Raw genomic sequence first — 19,258 nt, forward strand, 5'->3', positions numbered from 1 at the left:
CTGGCACTACCTGTAGAAAGAAATCCGAGTAAACGCTTCAGGTCAAAACACTTCCTCAGAACTGTTGGTAGCTTGGAAAATGTAGGTTTATATCCAGAAGATAAGGCAGGGGGAGGGGAAAGGAGTAAATAATAACTGGGCATAGAGCTGAAAGACAGAAGAGCAGTTAGACAGACCAAGGAGTGGATAACGATCTGGGGAGGAGGGTGAATAACTGTTAATAGGGGCTAACAATAGTGGCTAACAATGGATGGTGTGTAATAGCAGACTATGTGATAACAAAGCCTGCTGTATGTGAGGTAGGGGGCTCAGACTTGGTAGAGTTAAGGCCCTAAAGTTATTGAACTCAGTGTTGAGCCCAGAAGCCTGCAGGGACCCCAAGTTCAGAATGAGATGTTGTTCTTCCAGCTTGCGCTGAGCTTTGCTGGAATGTTGCAGCAAGCCAGAGACAGATGTTGGCCAGGGAATAGGGTGGTGTGTTAATGTGGCAGGCAGCTGGAAGCTCAGGGTCTTTTTTTTTTTTGCAAACAGAATGCAAGTGTTCCGCAAAGTGGTCACTTAATCTACTTGTAGAGGAGACCACATTGTGAGCAGCGAATGCAGTAGGCTAGATTCTGGGAAGTGCAGTTAAAATGCTGCTTCACCTGGAAGGTACGTTTGTGCCTTTGGACAGTGAGGAGGGAGGAGATAAATGGGCAGGTGTTACACCTTCGCCGGTTACAGGGGAAGGTGTCATGAGGCTGTAGGGGGAGATGTTGGGAGTGAAAGAAAGGTGGACCAGGGTGCCCCACAGAGAGCGGTCTGTGTGGAGAGCTGACTAGGGAGGGGAGGGGTATACATGCCTGGTGGTGGCATCTTGCTGGAGGTGGTGGAAATAGTGGCTGATGATCCTCTGGATGTGGATGATGGTGGGATGGTAAGTAAGGACAAAGGGAACTCTATCGCTGTTGCGGGAGGGAAGAAAGGGAGTGAAGGCAGAAATGTTTGAGATGAATCAGGCCCGGTTGAAGGCCCAGCCAACAACTGCGCTGGGGAATATTTAATTGAGGATGAAGGTGGACATTTCAGAGGCTCCCTTATCAAAGTTGGTATCATTGGAACAAATGCAATTGAAATGGAGGAACTGAGAGAGTGAAATTGAATCTTACAGGAAGCAGGATGTACAGTCTATGTAACTGGGAGTGGGTGGGCTTATAGAGGATATTAAAATGGAAACCGATGTTGAGGAAAGAAGGAGTCAGAGAGAGACCAGTTGATGGTGAGAGCATGGTGGAAATTGGAAGTGAAATTGATGAATTTTTCTAATTCCAGGTGAGAGAAGGCAGCAGTACCAATGATATTATTGATATATTTGAGAAAGAGTTAGGTGTGGGAGGCCAGGATAGGACTGGAACAAGCAGTGTTCCAAATACCCCACAAATAGACAGGCATAACTCTAGGCCCATGTGTATACCTATGGCCATTCTCTCTGACCTGAAGAAAATGAAAGGAGTTAAACATAAAGTGGTTCAGGGTGAAGACAAGCTTGGTTAGGCAGAGGAAGCTGGTGGTGGAAGGAGGCAGTTCAGGCTTTTGTTCCAGGAAGAAGCAGAGGGCTGTGCCAATATTAATGCCCTTATGCAAAAAAATGAAGGAGACAAAAAACATGAAATGTAAGATAGTTAGATGAACATTGTCTGGGAAAATGTTAGCCTAAAGTGCACTCAATATTGGAAGATTTAAAAATACTTAATAGAATCGAGCAGAATTGGCAAGGCCTCGTGTAGGGGAAATATGTCTGACAAATTTAGTGGCATTCTTTTGTGGAAGTAACCAGCATGATAGATAAATGGGAACTAGTGGATATAATAGATTTCCAAAAGAGGGTTATAAGGTACTGCTTAATAAGATGAAGCCCATGGTAATATTAGCATGGACAGAGAATTTGCTAACTACAGAGGTGAAGGGTTGGGATCAAGTGGACATTTTCAGGTTGGCAACCTGTAGCAAACGGAGTATCACAGCGGTTTGCGCTTGAACAAAAATTGTCTAGAATATATTTGACTTGGATGAGGAAAGCGAATGTGAATTAGCAACATTCACAGATCTCATGAAAATAAGTGAGGTGGCAAGTCGTGAGGATGATTAGAATTTATAGAGGGATATAGACTGGTTAACTGAATCAGAAGATGAATATAACACGGGGAAATGTGAGGTTATGCAAGGTTATGGTAGGAGGAGCAGAAGAGCTGACAGTTATTTAATTTGGAAATATGACTGCAGAAAACTTCACAATGATTTAGGAATGCATAAATCACAAGCTAGTGTCCATGTTCAATAGATAATAGGGAAGGCAAATAGTATGTTGCCTTTATTTCAAAGGGAATGGAACATAAAAATTCTGAGGTTTTGCTAAAATTATACAAGGCAGTAGTCAGACCACCAGCTGGAATACTGCAAACAGTTTTGGGCTCCTTTTCTAAGAAAAGATGCATTGGACGCCGACCAGAGAAGTTTCACTCAGCTGACGCCAGGGGACTGTTTTTTGAGGAGAGGTTAAGTGGATTGGGCTTGTACTCATTGGAGTTTAGAAGATAGGGAGTCAACCTTATTGAAGCATACAAAATTCTTAGAGGACTTGACAGGGTAGATGTGGAGAGTTGTGGGAGAGTCAGGGACGAGAGGGCGTAATCTCTAAAATAAAGGGTTGCATGTTTAAGGCTGAGATGAATTTTTTTCTCTCCAAATCCGAGGAATTCTTCACCATAGAGGGTTTGAGCCTGGGCCACAAAGTATGTTGGATTGAGATAGACACCAAGACAGTTGAGGGTCATGGGGAAACGGCAGGAAAGTGGAATTGAGAACGAACAGATCAGCCACGATCTCATTGAGTGTGGAGCAGATGTGATTACCCAAATGGCCTCCTTCTGCTCTTGTGTCTTCTTGATCGTGTGAATATACTCTGTTTCAATTGATAACTTCAGCACTTCTGCACAGATGAGTTTCTCTCCTGAGTGTAGACTTGGCTTTTCAGTTCTTTTGGGGTCCCTTCTTTTTACTTAAAAATTCCTGTCTCCAGTTAGCTTAGCCTTTAATTGCACAGGGTCAGAAATCACAATGCCAGGTTTATAGCCCAACAGGTTCATTTGAAAACACAAACAAATAAACCTGTTGGTCTACAGTCTGGTGTCATGTGATTTCTGACCCTGCCCAACCCAGTTCAACACCAGCACCTCCACATTATGGCTTTATTTGCATGGGCTCACAAATTTCTGCAAGCTCACTTAATGACATTATATAATGATCTATGGACTGTGTTTCAGTTTGTAACCCTGGTGTTAAATACATACTGTTCATACATAAAGTTAATGTGTGCCTTTAAAAGCTTTAAAATTTTCTGCCGTTTTTGTTTTTTTTCTGTTCATAGGAGAGATTTGGGGTGGAATATGTTTTAAAATAGCTGCTCCCCAACAGTGAAAGTGTAGCAACTTGTACTTTTTCTGGTTTGTTCAAGAAGTCTGTAGCTATTGCGTATTTCAGCCATTATTAATAAACAAATTCTATCTCCTCGTTCGTGCTCTCATCCCCATGGACACTGGTTGTGGAAAAGCTACAGCTGTTTTCTCTCAAGCAGTTTCTTTAATGTTTTTTCAGTGGGTAGCTATTCTTTTCATATCTGTTTTGGATACTCGGTGATTTTTTTTTACACCATATTTCCAGTGTATTGCACACAGCTGTGAGTCCAACACAGGATTTCACTGCAGTGAAGTGTAAGATGTTTGTTGATGAGGTGTGCGCTTCCTGGTAGAGGATGCACAAATATGGGAGACTAGGATGTTGCTTTGTCCATAATTGCATTTTAATCCAAGCAGGCTGCTTTATCATCTTTACAGCCCATCCTCTTCATTCAGGCTCTGTCTGTTGGACCTATATACTCACTTGCACTCCCTTGCTCCTTTTTCTTTTTTGGCTGTTACCCTTAAAATTATTTCCCTTTTAAAAGTATTTATCTGATTCAGTTCTGAGAATTTCCTAATGGACGTGTTCAGCGATGTTATTACATACCCTGGAGCAGGTGGGACTCGAACCCAGGTGTCTCGCCTCAGAGGTGGATCCTAACCTCTGCACCACAAGAGCCCTTTTAAAGGCCAGTTGGGATAATTCCTCATCAACTTGTTTGTAGATGTTAGTGCACGTTTGGAGCAGGTGGGACTTGGACCCAGGTCTCCTTGTTGAGAGGTAGGGACATAACCCCTGCACCGATTCCCTTTTGAAGTTATGCTATTGAACCTATTTATGCTACCCTTTCAGGTAACCCAGATTCAAGGTTACAGTGATTTTTTTTGAAAATAATGTTTCTTCTTGTCATCCCCCTTTCTACTTCTTGTCTGTGTTTTCTGGTTGTTGGCCTTCCTGCTACTGGAAGTGATTTCACTTTATTTTTTTCCGTCAAAACTGAGGGCATGCACTTAAATGTTAACACCTTAAAAATATTGCCAGTGTACAGTTTATTTACAGCATTTGAATTTCATTTTGTTCTGAATGGCTGTTTGCTGTGCAGTTTAATTCTGACTTAAAACAAATTTTTATGCTTTGGTTAGAAATTATTGTCCAATCTGTAAGTCTCTGTACTGAAATCCATCCAACCATCCAATCATTCATTATGTTTGTGACGTAAACTGAAACAAATGTAACACGAAACTGTGTGTGTGTGTGTGTGTGTGAGAATCACATCTCAATTATTGTGTCGCTTCAGGTACATTCCAGCAGTTAGTGAGCAATGCATTTTGTTTCGAATAACCATTTTCCTTCAAGTGAACATCATTGGGAACTTTAGACGTTTGTGAGTGAAGGGGAGGTTGCTTCAAGAAGATTCTGGGCTTCTATTAATTTATGAATTTGCTGTGTTAGAGATTTCATCAGGAAATGATTTTCCTGTTGAGTTGCGCCTTCTGAGGATTGGCCCAGAAAGTTCTGGCCATCACAAGGTCTGGATTTATGTTATTGTAGTCCTTCACTGGCAAAATATGACTTGGATTTCTCATTTGTGCGAGGCTAAGTTATTCTCAGAGTGTGAAAAACCAATTTAACTTCAAGTTGTCCAATGTTCAATCTAGGTATGTTTTTTGTTTTTCTGTTGATACAACTTGTGCTCAAGGAAGAGTTGTTTGCAGATTTTTTGGTACCCTCTCAAAAGAATACTTGACTTAATTACATTCCGTTATTTGCCTGTACTTCTGCATGAGTATTTCCTATTCTGAACTATTTCATAATCTCTTTGTTTCTTTGAGTGCAGTGTGCAAGGATCCACCATACAAAGTGGAGGAGTCAGGATATGCTGGTTTTATAATGCCGATTGAAGTGTATTTCAGAAACAAGGTAAAGAAGTTAATATCTAACATTAGTATGTGCTCCTTATTCCGCTGTTGGAATGAAGCCAGGATAAATTTCACAGCTATTTCTTTAAAAATGGTTCATTGTAGTAGTGGTTTTGAAGTCTATTGTATACTGAATTTAGTAAACTATTCAAGTTTGCAATGTAACGTTTCTCCAAATAAGATTTGCATGTCAACACTCAAGTTTTAAACCAGTAACAAAATTTAAACTTCTCATCCATTGCCCCAAGATTTGGCTGAATGTCGGTGAGTTAATGTAAAACAGCTTTTAAAGAGAATTACCCTACTGTGGTTTGGTGAGGACGTTGAATATTTCTACGTGGCTGTTTCATAGGAAGAAATGCCCAGCAAAATTGTTATCATATCATATTTATAAGCCAGTAGGACATGAATGAATATTTGCTAGTGCAGGTAATAAAATGCTTGCAGCACCATACTTCAAAACTTGTCCATCTTATAGCAAAGTTTAAAGAAATGTTTGAGAATCGAAAAAAGTGTAAACTTTTTCATCAAATTATTTGAAGTTTTATTGAAATTTGTCAAATTGCAATTAATAAATGGCTGAATTAATGACATTGCCTAAGCTGCAATGAATTCTAAAGTGTAATTGTTTGATTTCTAATGGAGATAGGAGTCATGTTACTGTGATATTTCTCGTGCAGCTTTGGTTACTCGACGAGAACAAATGTAAGCACTGACAGAAGGATCGGGTGTGTTGGCAATGGCTTTGTCAATTCTTAATGTTTAGAGCAAGTCTTAAAAATTTTCATGCAGTTATACCAATGTATATGACTGAACTAAGTATGAAAACTGCTACTTGACAGGCGGATAAGCCATTCAAAGAGCTTGGTTTAGATGACCTTTTAATTGAAAGCATATTCCGTCCCTTGTCATTTTGTCCCTCCTCCTCCCTACTTGCTGAAATGGTGGTATCGTACTCGGAGCTATCAAGAAGATGCTCTGCAACAGAATAATTCTGCCTACAAAAACACATCTTTATATCGTAAACAATCTGTGGCCAAGTTTCCAATATTTTCCCTTCTAGTTTCTATTCCATTTCTACATGATCTCTCAATTCTGCAGGAGGTTATATTTAAGCTTCATGACCAAAGCAGCTCTTCCCCTTAACTCAGTAAATTAGTCCTCTTCAATTGCATGACCAATTGGCTGTTGAAAACCCTTAGCTCTCAGTTTGCATCTCTTTGTGGGCACAAGTGCGTGTGTTTGCGTGTTGTGAGAAAATTCTCCAAAAATCCTCCAATCTTTTGTTGAATTAGTTGAAATGAGTGACTGCTTGTTCCTGTTTGCTTAGCACTATTTGCTTCGGGGCCTGCCTACTTTGCTCCAGTCAGAAAAGCATCTATTCACCTCTAGATGTCTCTAGAAGTTTTACCCCAAACTTTGAGTCACATATTTGGCTTAAGACTGAAATTGCTGGAAGTAGCTTTGGAAGATGAAGGAGGTAATGATTTTAAGAAAGTGCAAAGGTGGAAGGGACAGCTTAAGGCTAGTGGAGCAAGAAAAGCAAACAGCTTTGACAGATTGAAGGGTAGGAGACATGAAATAGCAAAAGGATTGGTGCAAATTGAAAGGGAGTGTGAATTGAGCAAGAAAAGAAACAAAATCATGCAGAATAATGAATTGAAACCAGAAAGATGAGTGAAACCAAAACCAATAAAGAAACTGGAAACAAAATGTGGGAGAAGTGTTGAGATTATTGAAATCAGCATTGAGCTTAGAAACCAGCAAAGACACTGATCAGAAGGTGTGTTGTTGTTCATTGTGCCTGCATGGGTGTCCATTGGGAGGTTCAAATGGATTGGGATTTGGCATCGAAGAGTCACAGACATAAGCTCATACTGTTTTGCCCCATGATTAAAGCCATTGCCTGCAGTATCGGCGTTGCACTTACTGCTGTTCTGACTCATCAAGCAGTATTTAAGCACCTTGACTTTCTCTTTGCACCCTGTTGAGCTGCAGTGCTGTAAATCGTGGTGCAGTGATTGGCAACATAAACCCCCTGAATACCAACGTTTAGGACGACTTTGTGATTTGAACATTTTGATCCAACTTGGTAACCATGTTGACCAATTGAGGCTTTTTCAAACCAAGCTACAGAACACTCTTGTCACAAAAATTTATATCTTTGTTTAAGAGGGGCAACAGGGATAATCCAGGAAATTATAGAGCTGTGAGCCTTACATGTGAGTAGAAAAGTTGATGAGGGTCGAGCTGTGGATGTGGTGTATATGGACTTCAGTAAGGCATTTGATAAGGTTCCCCATGGTAGGCTCATTCAGAAGGTCAGGAGGAATGGGATACAGGGGAACTTAGCTGCTTGGATACAGAATTGGCTGGCCAACAGAAGACAGCGAGTGGTAGTAGAAGGAAAATATTCTGCCTGGAAGTCAGTGGTGAGTGGAGTTCCACAGGGCTCTGTCCTTGGGCCTCTACTGTTTGTAATTTTTATTAATGACTTGGACGAGGGGATTGAAGGATGGGTCAGCAAGTTTGCAGACGACACAAAGGTCGGAGGTGTCGTTGACAGTGTAGAGGGCTGTTGTAGGCTGCAGCGGGACATTGACAGGATGCAGAGATGGGCTGAGAGGTGGCAGATGGAGTTCAACCTGGATAAATGCGAGGTGATGCATTTTGGAAGGTCGAATTTGAAAGCTGAGTACAGGATTAAGGATCGGATTCTTGGCAGCGTGGAGGAACAGAGGGATCTTGGTGTGCAGATACATAGATCCCTTAAAATGGCCACCCAAGTGGACAGGGTTGTTAAGAAAGCATATGGTGTTTTGGCTTTCATTAACAGGGGGATTGAGTTTAAGAGTCGTGAGATCTTGTTGCAGCTCTATAAAACTTTGGTTAGACCGCACTTGGAATACTGCATCCAGTTCTGGGCGCCCTATTATAGGAAAGATGTGGATGCTTTGGAGAGGGTTCAGAGGAGGTTTACCAGGATGCTGCCTGGACTGGAGGGCTTATCTTATGAAGAGAGGTTGACTGAGCTCGGTCTCTTTTCATTGGAGAAAAGGAGGAGGAGAGGGGACCTAATTGAGGTATACAAGATAATGAGAGGCATAGATAGAGTTGATAGCCAGAGACTATTTCCCAGGGCAGAAATGGCTAGCACGAGGGGTCATAGTTTTAAGCTGTTTGGAGGAAAGTATAGAGGGGATGTCAGAGGCAGGTTCTTTACGCAGAGAGTTGTGGGAGCATGGAATGCGTTGCCAGCAGCAGTTGTGGAAGCAAGGTCATTGGGGTCATTTAAGAGACTGCTGGACATGTATATGGTCACAGAAATTTGAGGGTGCATACATGAGGATCAATGGTCGGCACAACATTGTGGGCTGAAGGGCCTGTTCTGTGCTGTACTGTTCTATGTTCTATGTTCTATCAGTGGTAGGTAAATTATTGGAGAGATTCTTAAGGACAGGATTTACTCATATTTGGGAAAAAAATAGATTTATTCAGAGTAGTCATGGTTTTGAGCATCAAAGGTCTTGCTTTGGAGATTTGATAGTCATTTTGAGGAAGTGATCAGGATGATAGAGTGTAGGGCAGTTGATGTTGTCTACATGGAATTAACATTTTGACAAGGTCCCTTATGGTAGGCTGATCTACAAGATCAAATCTCATGGATTCCGTGGTGAGTTGGAAAGCCAAAATTGGTTTGGTCAGAGATTGGGGAATAAGAGTCTAAGTTTGAATCTTTCTTACTAACCTTAAGCATTGAGTTTTACATCCTTTTTCTTCAGGAAGAGCCCAAGAAGGTACGATTTGATTATGACTTATTCCTGCACCTTGAAGGACATCCGCCTGTAAATCACCTCCGATGTGAAAAACTCACTTTCAACAACCCAACGGAGGAATTCCGTCGAAAATTGCTAAAAGCAGGAGGGGTATGATCTTGTTTCACTTAAAATACTACCACTTAGGAAGCCTGCAGTGAAGATAAATGAGTGTGTATGTTTGCTGAATGGTTGTAAATAGATTAAAATCGAGTAAACTGGACTTGTCTTTGTAGGGAGTCGTTTATTGAAGATGTGTATATAGAGACAGGTTGACTTATCTGATCACTCGATAATGTTTGGAAGGTACTGCAATCTAAGTCCTTTAGACCATTCACCTGCTCAAGCCTGATCTGCCCCACCATTCAATAACATCATGGCTGATCTGACCTTCCTCAGTCTGCATTTCTGCCTGCTCCCTCCCCGCCCACCCCAACCCCAATCCCCAAAACCCTTGATTTCCATGTGAATCAAGAGTTTATCACTCTCAGCCTTGAACAGATACAAGACTGTATGCCACACCTCTCTGTGGCATTGATTTCCGTCCCTTTAAGAGAAGAAATTCCACATCATTTTAGTCTTAAATTGGTACCCGTTAATTCTGACACTATGCTGTCCAGTCCTAGGCTCTCCCATAAGGGCATCCTATCAAGCTCCCTAAGAATCCTACATATCAATGGTTCATTAGTCAAGTTGCACTGTAGGGTTTGATGAGCATGTAAGGTGCATTTGTAACATTACAAAATAAGTTGATTCAGCCTGTAAATCCTTCCAGCGCCCTCTAGGGCAGGTAGGAGGAGTGGGAGGGTTTCCTGGTTAGCCTAGTTTCCAAAAGGCAATGGCAAACCACTGCAATATTTTCGAGGTATGCAAGGGACCAATGTAAATTACAAGTGATCCATGGTTATCAGAGTCCTCCTGAGGTTTTGTACTCGATAAGAAAGGTAAATCACGAGAACAAATGACAGAGTAATATCTGTTTTCCCAAATGACCAAATATTTGCATATGAAAATATGCATATGATTAACTTTCACTACTGTTTTTAAATTTTTAGTAGTTTCCAGCAGTCAATGACAATGTTTTTGGAATTGCAAGGGGTACAGATGCCTCACTTTGCTCATCACCCACCGGAAACTTGAAAGCAAGTGATGTTGCACAGCAGTAGAACAATTGAATGTTCATTGCAGCATCATGACCAGTCCCCTGTACCTGACATTTAATTGACACCAAATTCACTCTCCTCCTTAGCCTTTTTTTAAAATTTCACAATCTTGAAAAGAGGCAACAGGCATAATCGAGGAAATTATAGACAGATAAGCCTTACCTCAGTGGTAGGGATGTTATTGGAGAAGATTTTCAGGGATGGGATTTACACAGTTTGGGGATAAAAGTGGATTTGTTAAGGGTTGTTATGGCTTTGAATGGTGGGGGGGGGGGGGTGTGGGGCTGTCATGCGCAGATAGCATAGAGGTTTTTGAAGAAGTGCTGAAGGTGATTGAGTGTAACGCAATAGATGTTGTCCACATGGAATTTACATTTGATAAGATCCCTCATGATAGACTGGTCCAGAAGATCAAATCACAGAATCCATGCTGCGTTGGCAAGTTGGCTACAAATAGGTTTAGCCGTAGGAGAATTAGAGTCGATCAGTCATGGTGAATCTATCGTTGAAAAAAAAGCCATCTGGTTCACAAATATCCTTGATGGAAGGATGCTGCCATCCGTACCTGATCTGGGTCTACATGTGACTCCACACCCACTGCAATGTAGTCGACAAATAACTGCCTTCTGAGCAATTAGAGATGGAATAAATGCTGGCCTAGCCTGTAGCGTCATCATCCCATGAATGTATTTTTTCAAAAATCTGATTATTTGCACTTTCACCAGGAAAAAATTTTCTTTCTGTTTATCCAAACTGGTCATGATTTTAGTCATCTCTATGAAATTTCCTCTCCACTGCTTTACCTTGTAAGAGGTGCCGCCCAGAAACTTCAATCCCATCATCCAAATGAAATCCCCCGTCTTTTGAATCGCTCTTAAAATTCTTTCTGCACCCACTCTTAAGCCTTGACATTTCTTCTGAACGTGGGACACACTACTCCAGTTGAGGCTAAACAGGTGTTTCATCAGAGTTGACCATAAGCACCGGAATTTTCCAAGCTGTGCCTTGAGTTTTAAAGCCCAGGATATCTCGTGCCTTATTAACACTGTAAAGCTGACCAGCAAACTAGAGTGATGGGTAGACAGTTGGCCTCCAGTCATTCTGTTCGTACACCAATTGAGCATGGTTCCCTTCATTTCTACATTTACTGCTTCTCTCTCAAATGTATTACTTCATACTCTCTGCATTACAATTCCAGCTGTTGTGTCTGCTCCTGCCAGCTGTTTATGTCATTTTGAAATCTTTTATCTTCCCTTGTACACTTGCAAGTATTGTCATCATCACGTTTTGAAATCGTGTCCTATACACTGAAGTGTAGGTCCTTTATATTACAAAACTGATACAGAATGCAGGTTGTCTATTCAGCCTGGTGTCTCTCTGATGGCTCTCCAAGGGAGGAATTAACCATGCACTGAAACACGGCCGCCTTGAAATCCTGTTCTTTTTCAGATTATCATCCACTCCCTCCTAAATGGTTTGCTTAACCCTGCACGTGTCAGGCAGTGCATTTAGATGGTGGCCACTCACTGAGTTTTTCTTTTAGTCATTCCCTGGATCTGGGCATTACTAGCTCGGCCAGTTTTTATTGCTCATCCATAATCCCCAGAGGGCAGTTGAGAGCGACCATATTGCTGTGTGTCTGGAGACACACGTAGGTCAGGCCAAGTAAGGTGGCAGATTTCCTTCCCTAACGCACATAAGTAATGTATCAAAGTTTCTCCTCCTATCTCCCTTTCTTCTGTTGTCAGTTCCCTTAGATTCTGCCCTGTGGTTCTCGATCCAATCAGACCAGTATTTCTCTAACCACATTGTCCAGTCTCCTCATGATTTTGACTAGCTCAGTAAATTTTTCTGGGGAAAACAGCCTCAGTCTCAAATGGTCTCTGTAGCTGAAGTTCCTCATGCTTGGACCGTTAGTGTGATTTTTTTTTTAAACTTTGTCCGATGCTTCGCATCCTTCCTTAACTGTGCAGATGAGAACTGGATACACTACACCGGTTTCCTCCCGCAGTCCAAAGATATGCAGGCTAGGTGGATCGGCCATGCTAAGTTGCCCATTGTGTTCAGCGGTGCGTGGGTTATAGGGGGAATCGGTCTGGGTGGGATGCTTCGAGGGGCGGTGTGGACTTGTTGGGCCGAAGGGCCTGTCTCCACACTGTAGGGAATCTAATCTAATCTACTCCAGTTGATGCTAATCCAGTGCTCTACATTACAAATTCAACACAACTTACTTATTTTTTGCATTCCACGCCTCTATTAATAAAGTCTAGGAGTCTGTACGCTTTGTTAACTGTGTTCTCAACCTGTCTTGCCACCTTCAATGATTATTGGACATATACTGAAGTTTCTTTGCTCCTGTACTCTCTTTAGAACTGTGCCTTTTAGATTATCTCTGTGTTCTTCCCACAAAAATGAATCTCTGCACATTTCTCTGCAACAAGCTCTGTCTGCTGCTTTTGTGTATTCCACCAACATGTCTTTTTGTTTTAAAGTTCTACACTATCCATTGTCACAGTTCACCATGCTTCCAAGTTTAAATCACCATCCATAAATTAGGAAATGGTGCTCCGTACTTGAAAGACTAAGTCATGACTATTCATCAGGAAAAGCAGGGTCCTAACTCTTGACCCTTGGTGGGGAGAGCAACTCCACCACAAAACACCTATGAACCACTAATCTCTCTCTCTCCCACTCTCTCCCTCTCCCTCCCACCCTATCCCTCCCACCCTCCCTCTCTGTCTTGTCACTCAGCCAATGCTGTCCCTCATTATTCCTTAAATTAGTTTGCTAGTCTGTTATGTGACACTTGCCCAAATAGCTTTTGCAAACCCATTTATCCCTCATCAACTATTTTCTCTCTTTCTTTTTCAAATCATGCAGCTTGTTAACTTCAAGGCGATAGTGTAGTCAAATATTGGATTTCTGTTTTTCTTGCCTTTCCTGCCCTCAAATTTAGCTACCATTCATTTCAATATCTTCACTTCCCCATGTTGTAATCAGAGCTGTGGAGTGAGGAAGGGTCATTGGACCTGAAACGGTAACTCTAATTTCTTTCCACATGCTGCCAGATCTGTCGAGCTTTTCCAGCAACTTTTGTTTTCGTTAATGATTTCCAGAATCCACAGTTCCTTTGATTTTTAGAGATAACAAGGTGTGGAGCTGGATAAACACAGCAGGTCAAGCAGCATCAGAGGAGCAGAGGATGTTTCAGGTCTAGACGTTTGTGTGTTCAAATAGGATGGCTTTGCTTAATTGATCTCCTTTTTCCAAATGATTATTAATGTTATCTTGAATTATTGTTTCTGGAGGTTTCCCTATCACTGATGTAATAATGACTGACTGTAATTGCTGCACTTGTCTTTTCTGAACAAGGATCAATTATTTGTAATTTTCTAGTCCTCTGCCACCACCTTTTTGTGTTTTAGGGAGTTTTGGAACGTTATAGCCAGTGTCTCTGCAATTTCTGATCTCAGTTCTTGCTATCGTGAATGATTTGTGGTCAATATCAGAATTAGATGACTGGATTGACTAGTAGCTAAATTTCAGGGTCTCAAAGTAACAGAAACAGAAATTACCGGAGAAACTCAGCAGCTCTGGCAGTATCTGAGGGAAGAAAACAGAGTTTAGATTTTAAGTCCGGTGACTGTTCCTCAAAACCTGGATTCCAAACATTAACTCTGCTTTCTTCCCACATGTTCTGCCAGACCTAGAGTCATAGTGATCTACAGCATGGAAACAGGCCCTTTGGCCCAGGTTGTTCATGCTGCCCAGTTTTCACAATTTAAACTAGTCCTATTTGCCTGCATATGGCCCATATCCCTCAATTCCTATTCCATTCATGTACCTGTCTAGCTATTTTCTTAAATGATGAAATTATACTCACTTCCACTGTGACCTTCAGCAACCCATTCTAGACGCTCACCACCCTCTGTGTGGAAAGAAATTGCCCCTCTGGACCCTTTTTGCATCTCTCCCCTCTCACCGCTAACCCCTCCCCTCCCATTTTAGACTCCCCTACCATGGGGAAAAGCTTTTGGCTATTCACGTTAACTGTGATTCTCGTTTTCTAAGCATCTACAAAGTCATCTCCCTGTTTCCTATGCTGCAGGGGATTAAAAAAATGTGCCAGCCTATCCAACCTCTCATTTGTAATTCAAGCTTCTGGATTTCCCCAGCAATTTCTGTTGTTATTTCAAATTTCCAGCATCCAGCAGTTCTTTATTTTATTTTGGGTTTGGGTTAGGGATGTTGATTGTCAAGAAGAAGCCAAGAATCTCCAAAGAAATTAAAAACAAAGCTGCTGGGAAAGTGCAACAGGTCTGACAGCATCTGTGAAGGATAAAACAGAGTTACATTTCAGGTCTGGTGACACTTCCTCCAGGTTTCTGTTTTTAAACTCTGTATTTTCTGGTACAGGTGCTGCCAGACCTGCTGAGCTTTTCCAGCAGCTTTGTTTTTGAATCCCTTCAGAGACTGTTGGCTTCCTCTTGACAGTCAACTTCCCTACCCCAAAATAAATCAAAGTTTTAAAAATAAAACAGAAACCTGAGGAAGAGACACTGGACCCGAAACGTTCACTCTGTTTATCCTTTACAGATGCTGCCAGACCTGCTGAGTTTTTCCAGCAACTTTGGCTTTGTTCCTGATTTACAGCATCTGCAGTCCGTACGGTATTTTATTTTCCAAAGGGATTTAGTTTGGTTAGGTGAACTGATAAAAGCAACACTGGCAGATTTGTTGTAATGTGGGGAAAACACGAACTTGTCCACTTCAGAAAAAAGAATAAAAAAGTGGTGCTTTGCTTAATAAGGTGAGATTGCAGAAATTTGAAGGACAGTGGGATCTGGATGACCTGGTGCATGAATCTCAAAATTGCCAAGGGAGTGCAGGAAGTGATGAGGATAGCAAATGAAATGTTACTGTCTATTATAAAGGGCTTCATGGAAAGTAGGACATTTTGTAGTAGTGTGCAGAGCCTTGATGACAAACAGGAGTAATTTGCTTGCCTTTCTTTTTGGGGAAAAAAAGATGTTATTACCTGAGAAACAGTTCAGAGGAGGTCTACTCAGGTCATTGCTGGGTTGAATTGATTACCTGAAGAACATTTGAACAGGTTATGCCTAATACCCCTTGGAGGTTGTTACAATGAGAGGTGATGTTAATTGAAATAAGCCAGATCCTGTGGGGACTTGACATGATAATGGTGGGCGTACACGTTTCCTGCAGGAGAACTGTCACGTCTCACTGAGGTAGCACACTGGATATCACGCCCTGCTATCCCCAGAGTCATGATAAAGTTCAAGATTTTACAGGAGTGCCCAAATTTCTCCAATTTACGAGTCCTTGCAGACCCTGGTTAACGGGAAGCATGGACTAGGCTGAAGTACTTGAAAAGAATTACTATGCAATAAAAATAAGTGGATTCTAGCTACGGATAGGCAGTTCTGAACTGTTGATACATAGCTCTGTTGGTTAAAACTCTGACCCCTCCCCGTATAAAATTAACTGTACATGCGCACACAGCCAGACAATTGGTTGTTGTGGGAATGCAGTTCTTTGGTCTCTGCCCACAGGATAAGACCATAAGACATAGGAGTGGAAGTAAGGCCATTCGGCCCATCCAGCCCACCCTGCCATTTAAATCATGGCTGATGGGCATTTCAACTCCACTTCCCTGCACTCTCCCCGTAGCCCTTGATTCCTTGTGAGATCAAGAATTTGTTGATCTCTGCCTTGAAGGCATCTAACGTCCCGGCCTCCACTGCACTCACCTGATTCACCTGAGATGATGATTTTGGCTTCCCAGGGCTTTCTGTTCCTCAATCTCTTTTCTCCAGGCACATTCACTTCCTTCCAGGAGATACAGAGCGACTAGTTCACAATGATCAAGTCTCCGATGAATTAGTTTAAAAATGACAACTTACAGTAACTGGTTGGGTGGGGTGGGGGGGAGACGAAATACGTGAGCTTTCTTCAGGCTTTAGGTTCTTTAAACAATAGATACACCCACAGCCACTCTTGCCAAGAGGTCCAAAGGCTTCTGTCTGTGCTGTGTTCAGCCACTCAGGAGCCAATCTTTCAGTTGTCAGCGGGTAGAAGGCCTCTGTCATCGATAGTCAGCCTCCGTTCCACAGACCAATCAGCTAGTCATTACCTACTGAAGTCAGTTTGGCACGCACTCCCTGGTTCCAGTTTAGCGACAACTAAACACCCCCAATGATTGAACAAATAATGCAAGCAGCACTTGTAGCTTGCTTTTTCTTAAAATAAGAAGGTGCAGAATTTCCTTCCACCACCCTTGTTCTATTTCAATCCACAATCAAAAACAAAAGAAAATTAAAGGACACAGTTTTCAAAGAGACAAGAAATGGTTTTCCTTTTGAACTGAGATGAGGATATTTTTGTGGGTTGTTGATCTGTAGAATTCTCTCCCACAGAAAGCAGTCATTCAGTAATATCCTTGACTGTGGCACCAGGGAAGTGACATACTCTCCTGGATTCATTTGGGTAATGAAAGAAATACTTGTCCGTTCCACGAAATATTAAACCTGCTATCACCATTGGTCTTCCAGTCTTCTTTGCTTCACTGTACAGCCCTGCAGCAGACTTTGGTCCCGGCTGTACCCACCAGTGGATCATCGTTTTCATCAACATTCAGTACTGAATCCTGACCAGAGGGTGATTCACGCTTAGCAGTGGGGGATTCGTCTGTAAAAGCAGACTCTCTTTACAAATACTCAAATTACCAGTAGGATAGGTAGCTCAGCCTCTTGACCCTGCACCCAGCCCCAATCGACAAGATCATAATTGATTACTCCACATTCCTGGCTTTGCCCCAATCCTTTTCACACCCTTGCTTCTCAGAAGTGTAGCTATCACTGCCTTAAAAGTATTCAACAACTTTGCTTCCATTCCCTTTTCATGATGAACGTTAATTTCGTGCATCAGTACAGAAGAAGCTTTCTTTCGTTCATCAATTCTGTGCCCCCAGAAATCATAGAATCCCTACAGTGTTGAAATTGGCCATTTGGCCCATCAAATCCGCACCGATCCTCCAAAGAGCATCCCACCCAGACCCACCCTATCACTGTGGCCTGGCATTTCCCAAGTCTAATCCTCCCAAACTGCACATCCCTGGGCATTGTGCACAAATTAGCATGGCCGATCCACCCGACCTGTGTGTTTCTGGGTTATGGGAGGAAACCCACCATAACCACTGAGCCACTGTGCTGACCAATGGCTCAAAAATATTCTACTACTTGCAGTAACCCCATTCCTGCTCTGTGCCCATAGCCCTGAAGATTATACTTCAAGTGCTCGTCCAAATACTTTGTTAAAGGTTGTAAGGTTACCTGACGTAACTATCCTCCCATGCCTTCAGCACCCTCTGGGCATGAAGAGCATTTGAGGAAAAAACCTTTAAATTTCCTGCATTTTGCTTTAAAATTATGTCCCTATTGTTAGATTTTTGGGAACATCTGCTTTCTGTTCACCCTGTCCGTGCAACTTTATATTCTCTCTGTATCTATGTTATCCACATACACACGCACATATTCAACCTCCTGTGCTCCAAAGAAGACGAGCCAAGTCTATCCACTCTCTCTTAATAGTTGAAATGCACCATCCCTGGCCACATCCTGGTGAATCTCCTCTGCACCCTCTCCAGTTCAATCACACCCTTCCCATTGTGTGATGACCAGAGCTGCACACGGTACTCCAGCTGCGGGCTAACCAGAGTTCTGTACAGCTCCAGCATAACCTCCCTGTTCTTATAACCATGACTGATCGAGGCAAGTGTACCATATACCATTAACTATGTCTTAATTTCAGTCAAAAAATTGAATAAGAATTGGCTTATGAAATCTGCTCAATCTATTTGTATTTTGTCCAAAATTAGACAATTTTTTCAATTCACTGCCACCATGTTTTAACTCAAGTGTTATTTGTAATTTGTTTTATGTTTGATAATGTTCCATTCTGTAGTCATGCTTTAATGCTGTGGCAGAAAACTCAAGCCTTTGAAATCTGTTTCTGGTTTTATAAAACCAAGCCTGTTCGACCTCAAAAGTTTCAAACAAATGCATATCGATTTTTACGAGAGTAGTCATAAAACATGTTTTGGTCCTCTGAATTCAGAACATGAAAAATGCCCAATAACGTCATTTTAATTACAGTTTCTCTCTGTCTCTCTCTTTGTTAGAAATACTGGTCACGCACAACAACTTGCATTCTGTGTGTGTGTGTGTGTGTGTGTGTGTGTGTGTGTGTGTGTGTGTGTGTGTGTGTGTGTGTGTGTGTGTGTGTGTGTGTGTGTGTGGTCTGAATTCTGGTGGTTTATTACCAGATACTATGCACTGGTGTCACCAAGATTTAGAAGCTTTAGAATTTGAGGTGGGTGGTGGCATGGTGTGCCTGGGAAACCAGATTTATTTTTTTCCCCTTATTTTTGAACAGATGTGAGTTTTGCTCAAACTTTTATGGGGAGAATGATCAGTGTCATGCATTTAATAGGTTTCAGCCCAGCGTTTTTATCTGAAAATTTTGAAATGTTTTGATGCACGCTGCAAGTTGATGACTAATCTCAGCGTTAAGCTCCTTTCTCGTATAACAGCTGTAAAACAAAAATGGAACTAATTTTACCTTGAAGCAGAAATGACTGCCCATTCTTCCCTCTGTCCTGTCTTGGACGATACAACACACCATTAGACCATGGGCATCTCGCATGCTTCAGTGCTATCTGTTGCAGTTCCATTTAATGTCACCTTTTAAATGTGAAGTGTGAAGAATGTATCTTTTAAAGGAAAGAAAGGCCAGGAATGCTGGAAGATTGATGAAACCAATGGGGATTTTTTTCCCCTTAATAAATGCCTGCTAAACTCACTGAAAATGTCACAGTTGTACGGATGCAAAGAATTGTTCACTG

At 41.8% G+C, this 19,258-nt stretch overlaps 1 protein-coding gene across 3 annotated transcripts in view; it reads left to right on the top strand.

The window, feature by feature from the left end:
* Positions 1–19,258, top strand: part of mllt3 (MLLT3 super elongation complex subunit) — a 149,014-nt gene that overhangs the window by 52,173 nt on the left and 77,583 nt on the right. For all 3 annotated transcript variants that reach the window (XM_048526875.2, XM_048526874.2, XM_048526876.2), the window contains exons 3-4: positions 5,276–5,358; positions 9,140–9,283. In XM_048526875.2, coding sequence (XP_048382832.1) covers positions 5,276–5,358; positions 9,140–9,283 — 227 coding nt within the window. The remainder of the gene's footprint in view (positions 1–5,275; positions 5,359–9,139; positions 9,284–19,258) is intronic.

Source organism: Stegostoma tigrinum, chromosome 3 (assembly GCF_030684315.1).
Source record: "Stegostoma tigrinum isolate sSteTig4 chromosome 3, sSteTig4.hap1, whole genome shotgun sequence".
NCBI lineage: Eukaryota > Metazoa > Chordata > Chondrichthyes > Orectolobiformes > Stegostomatidae > Stegostoma > Stegostoma tigrinum.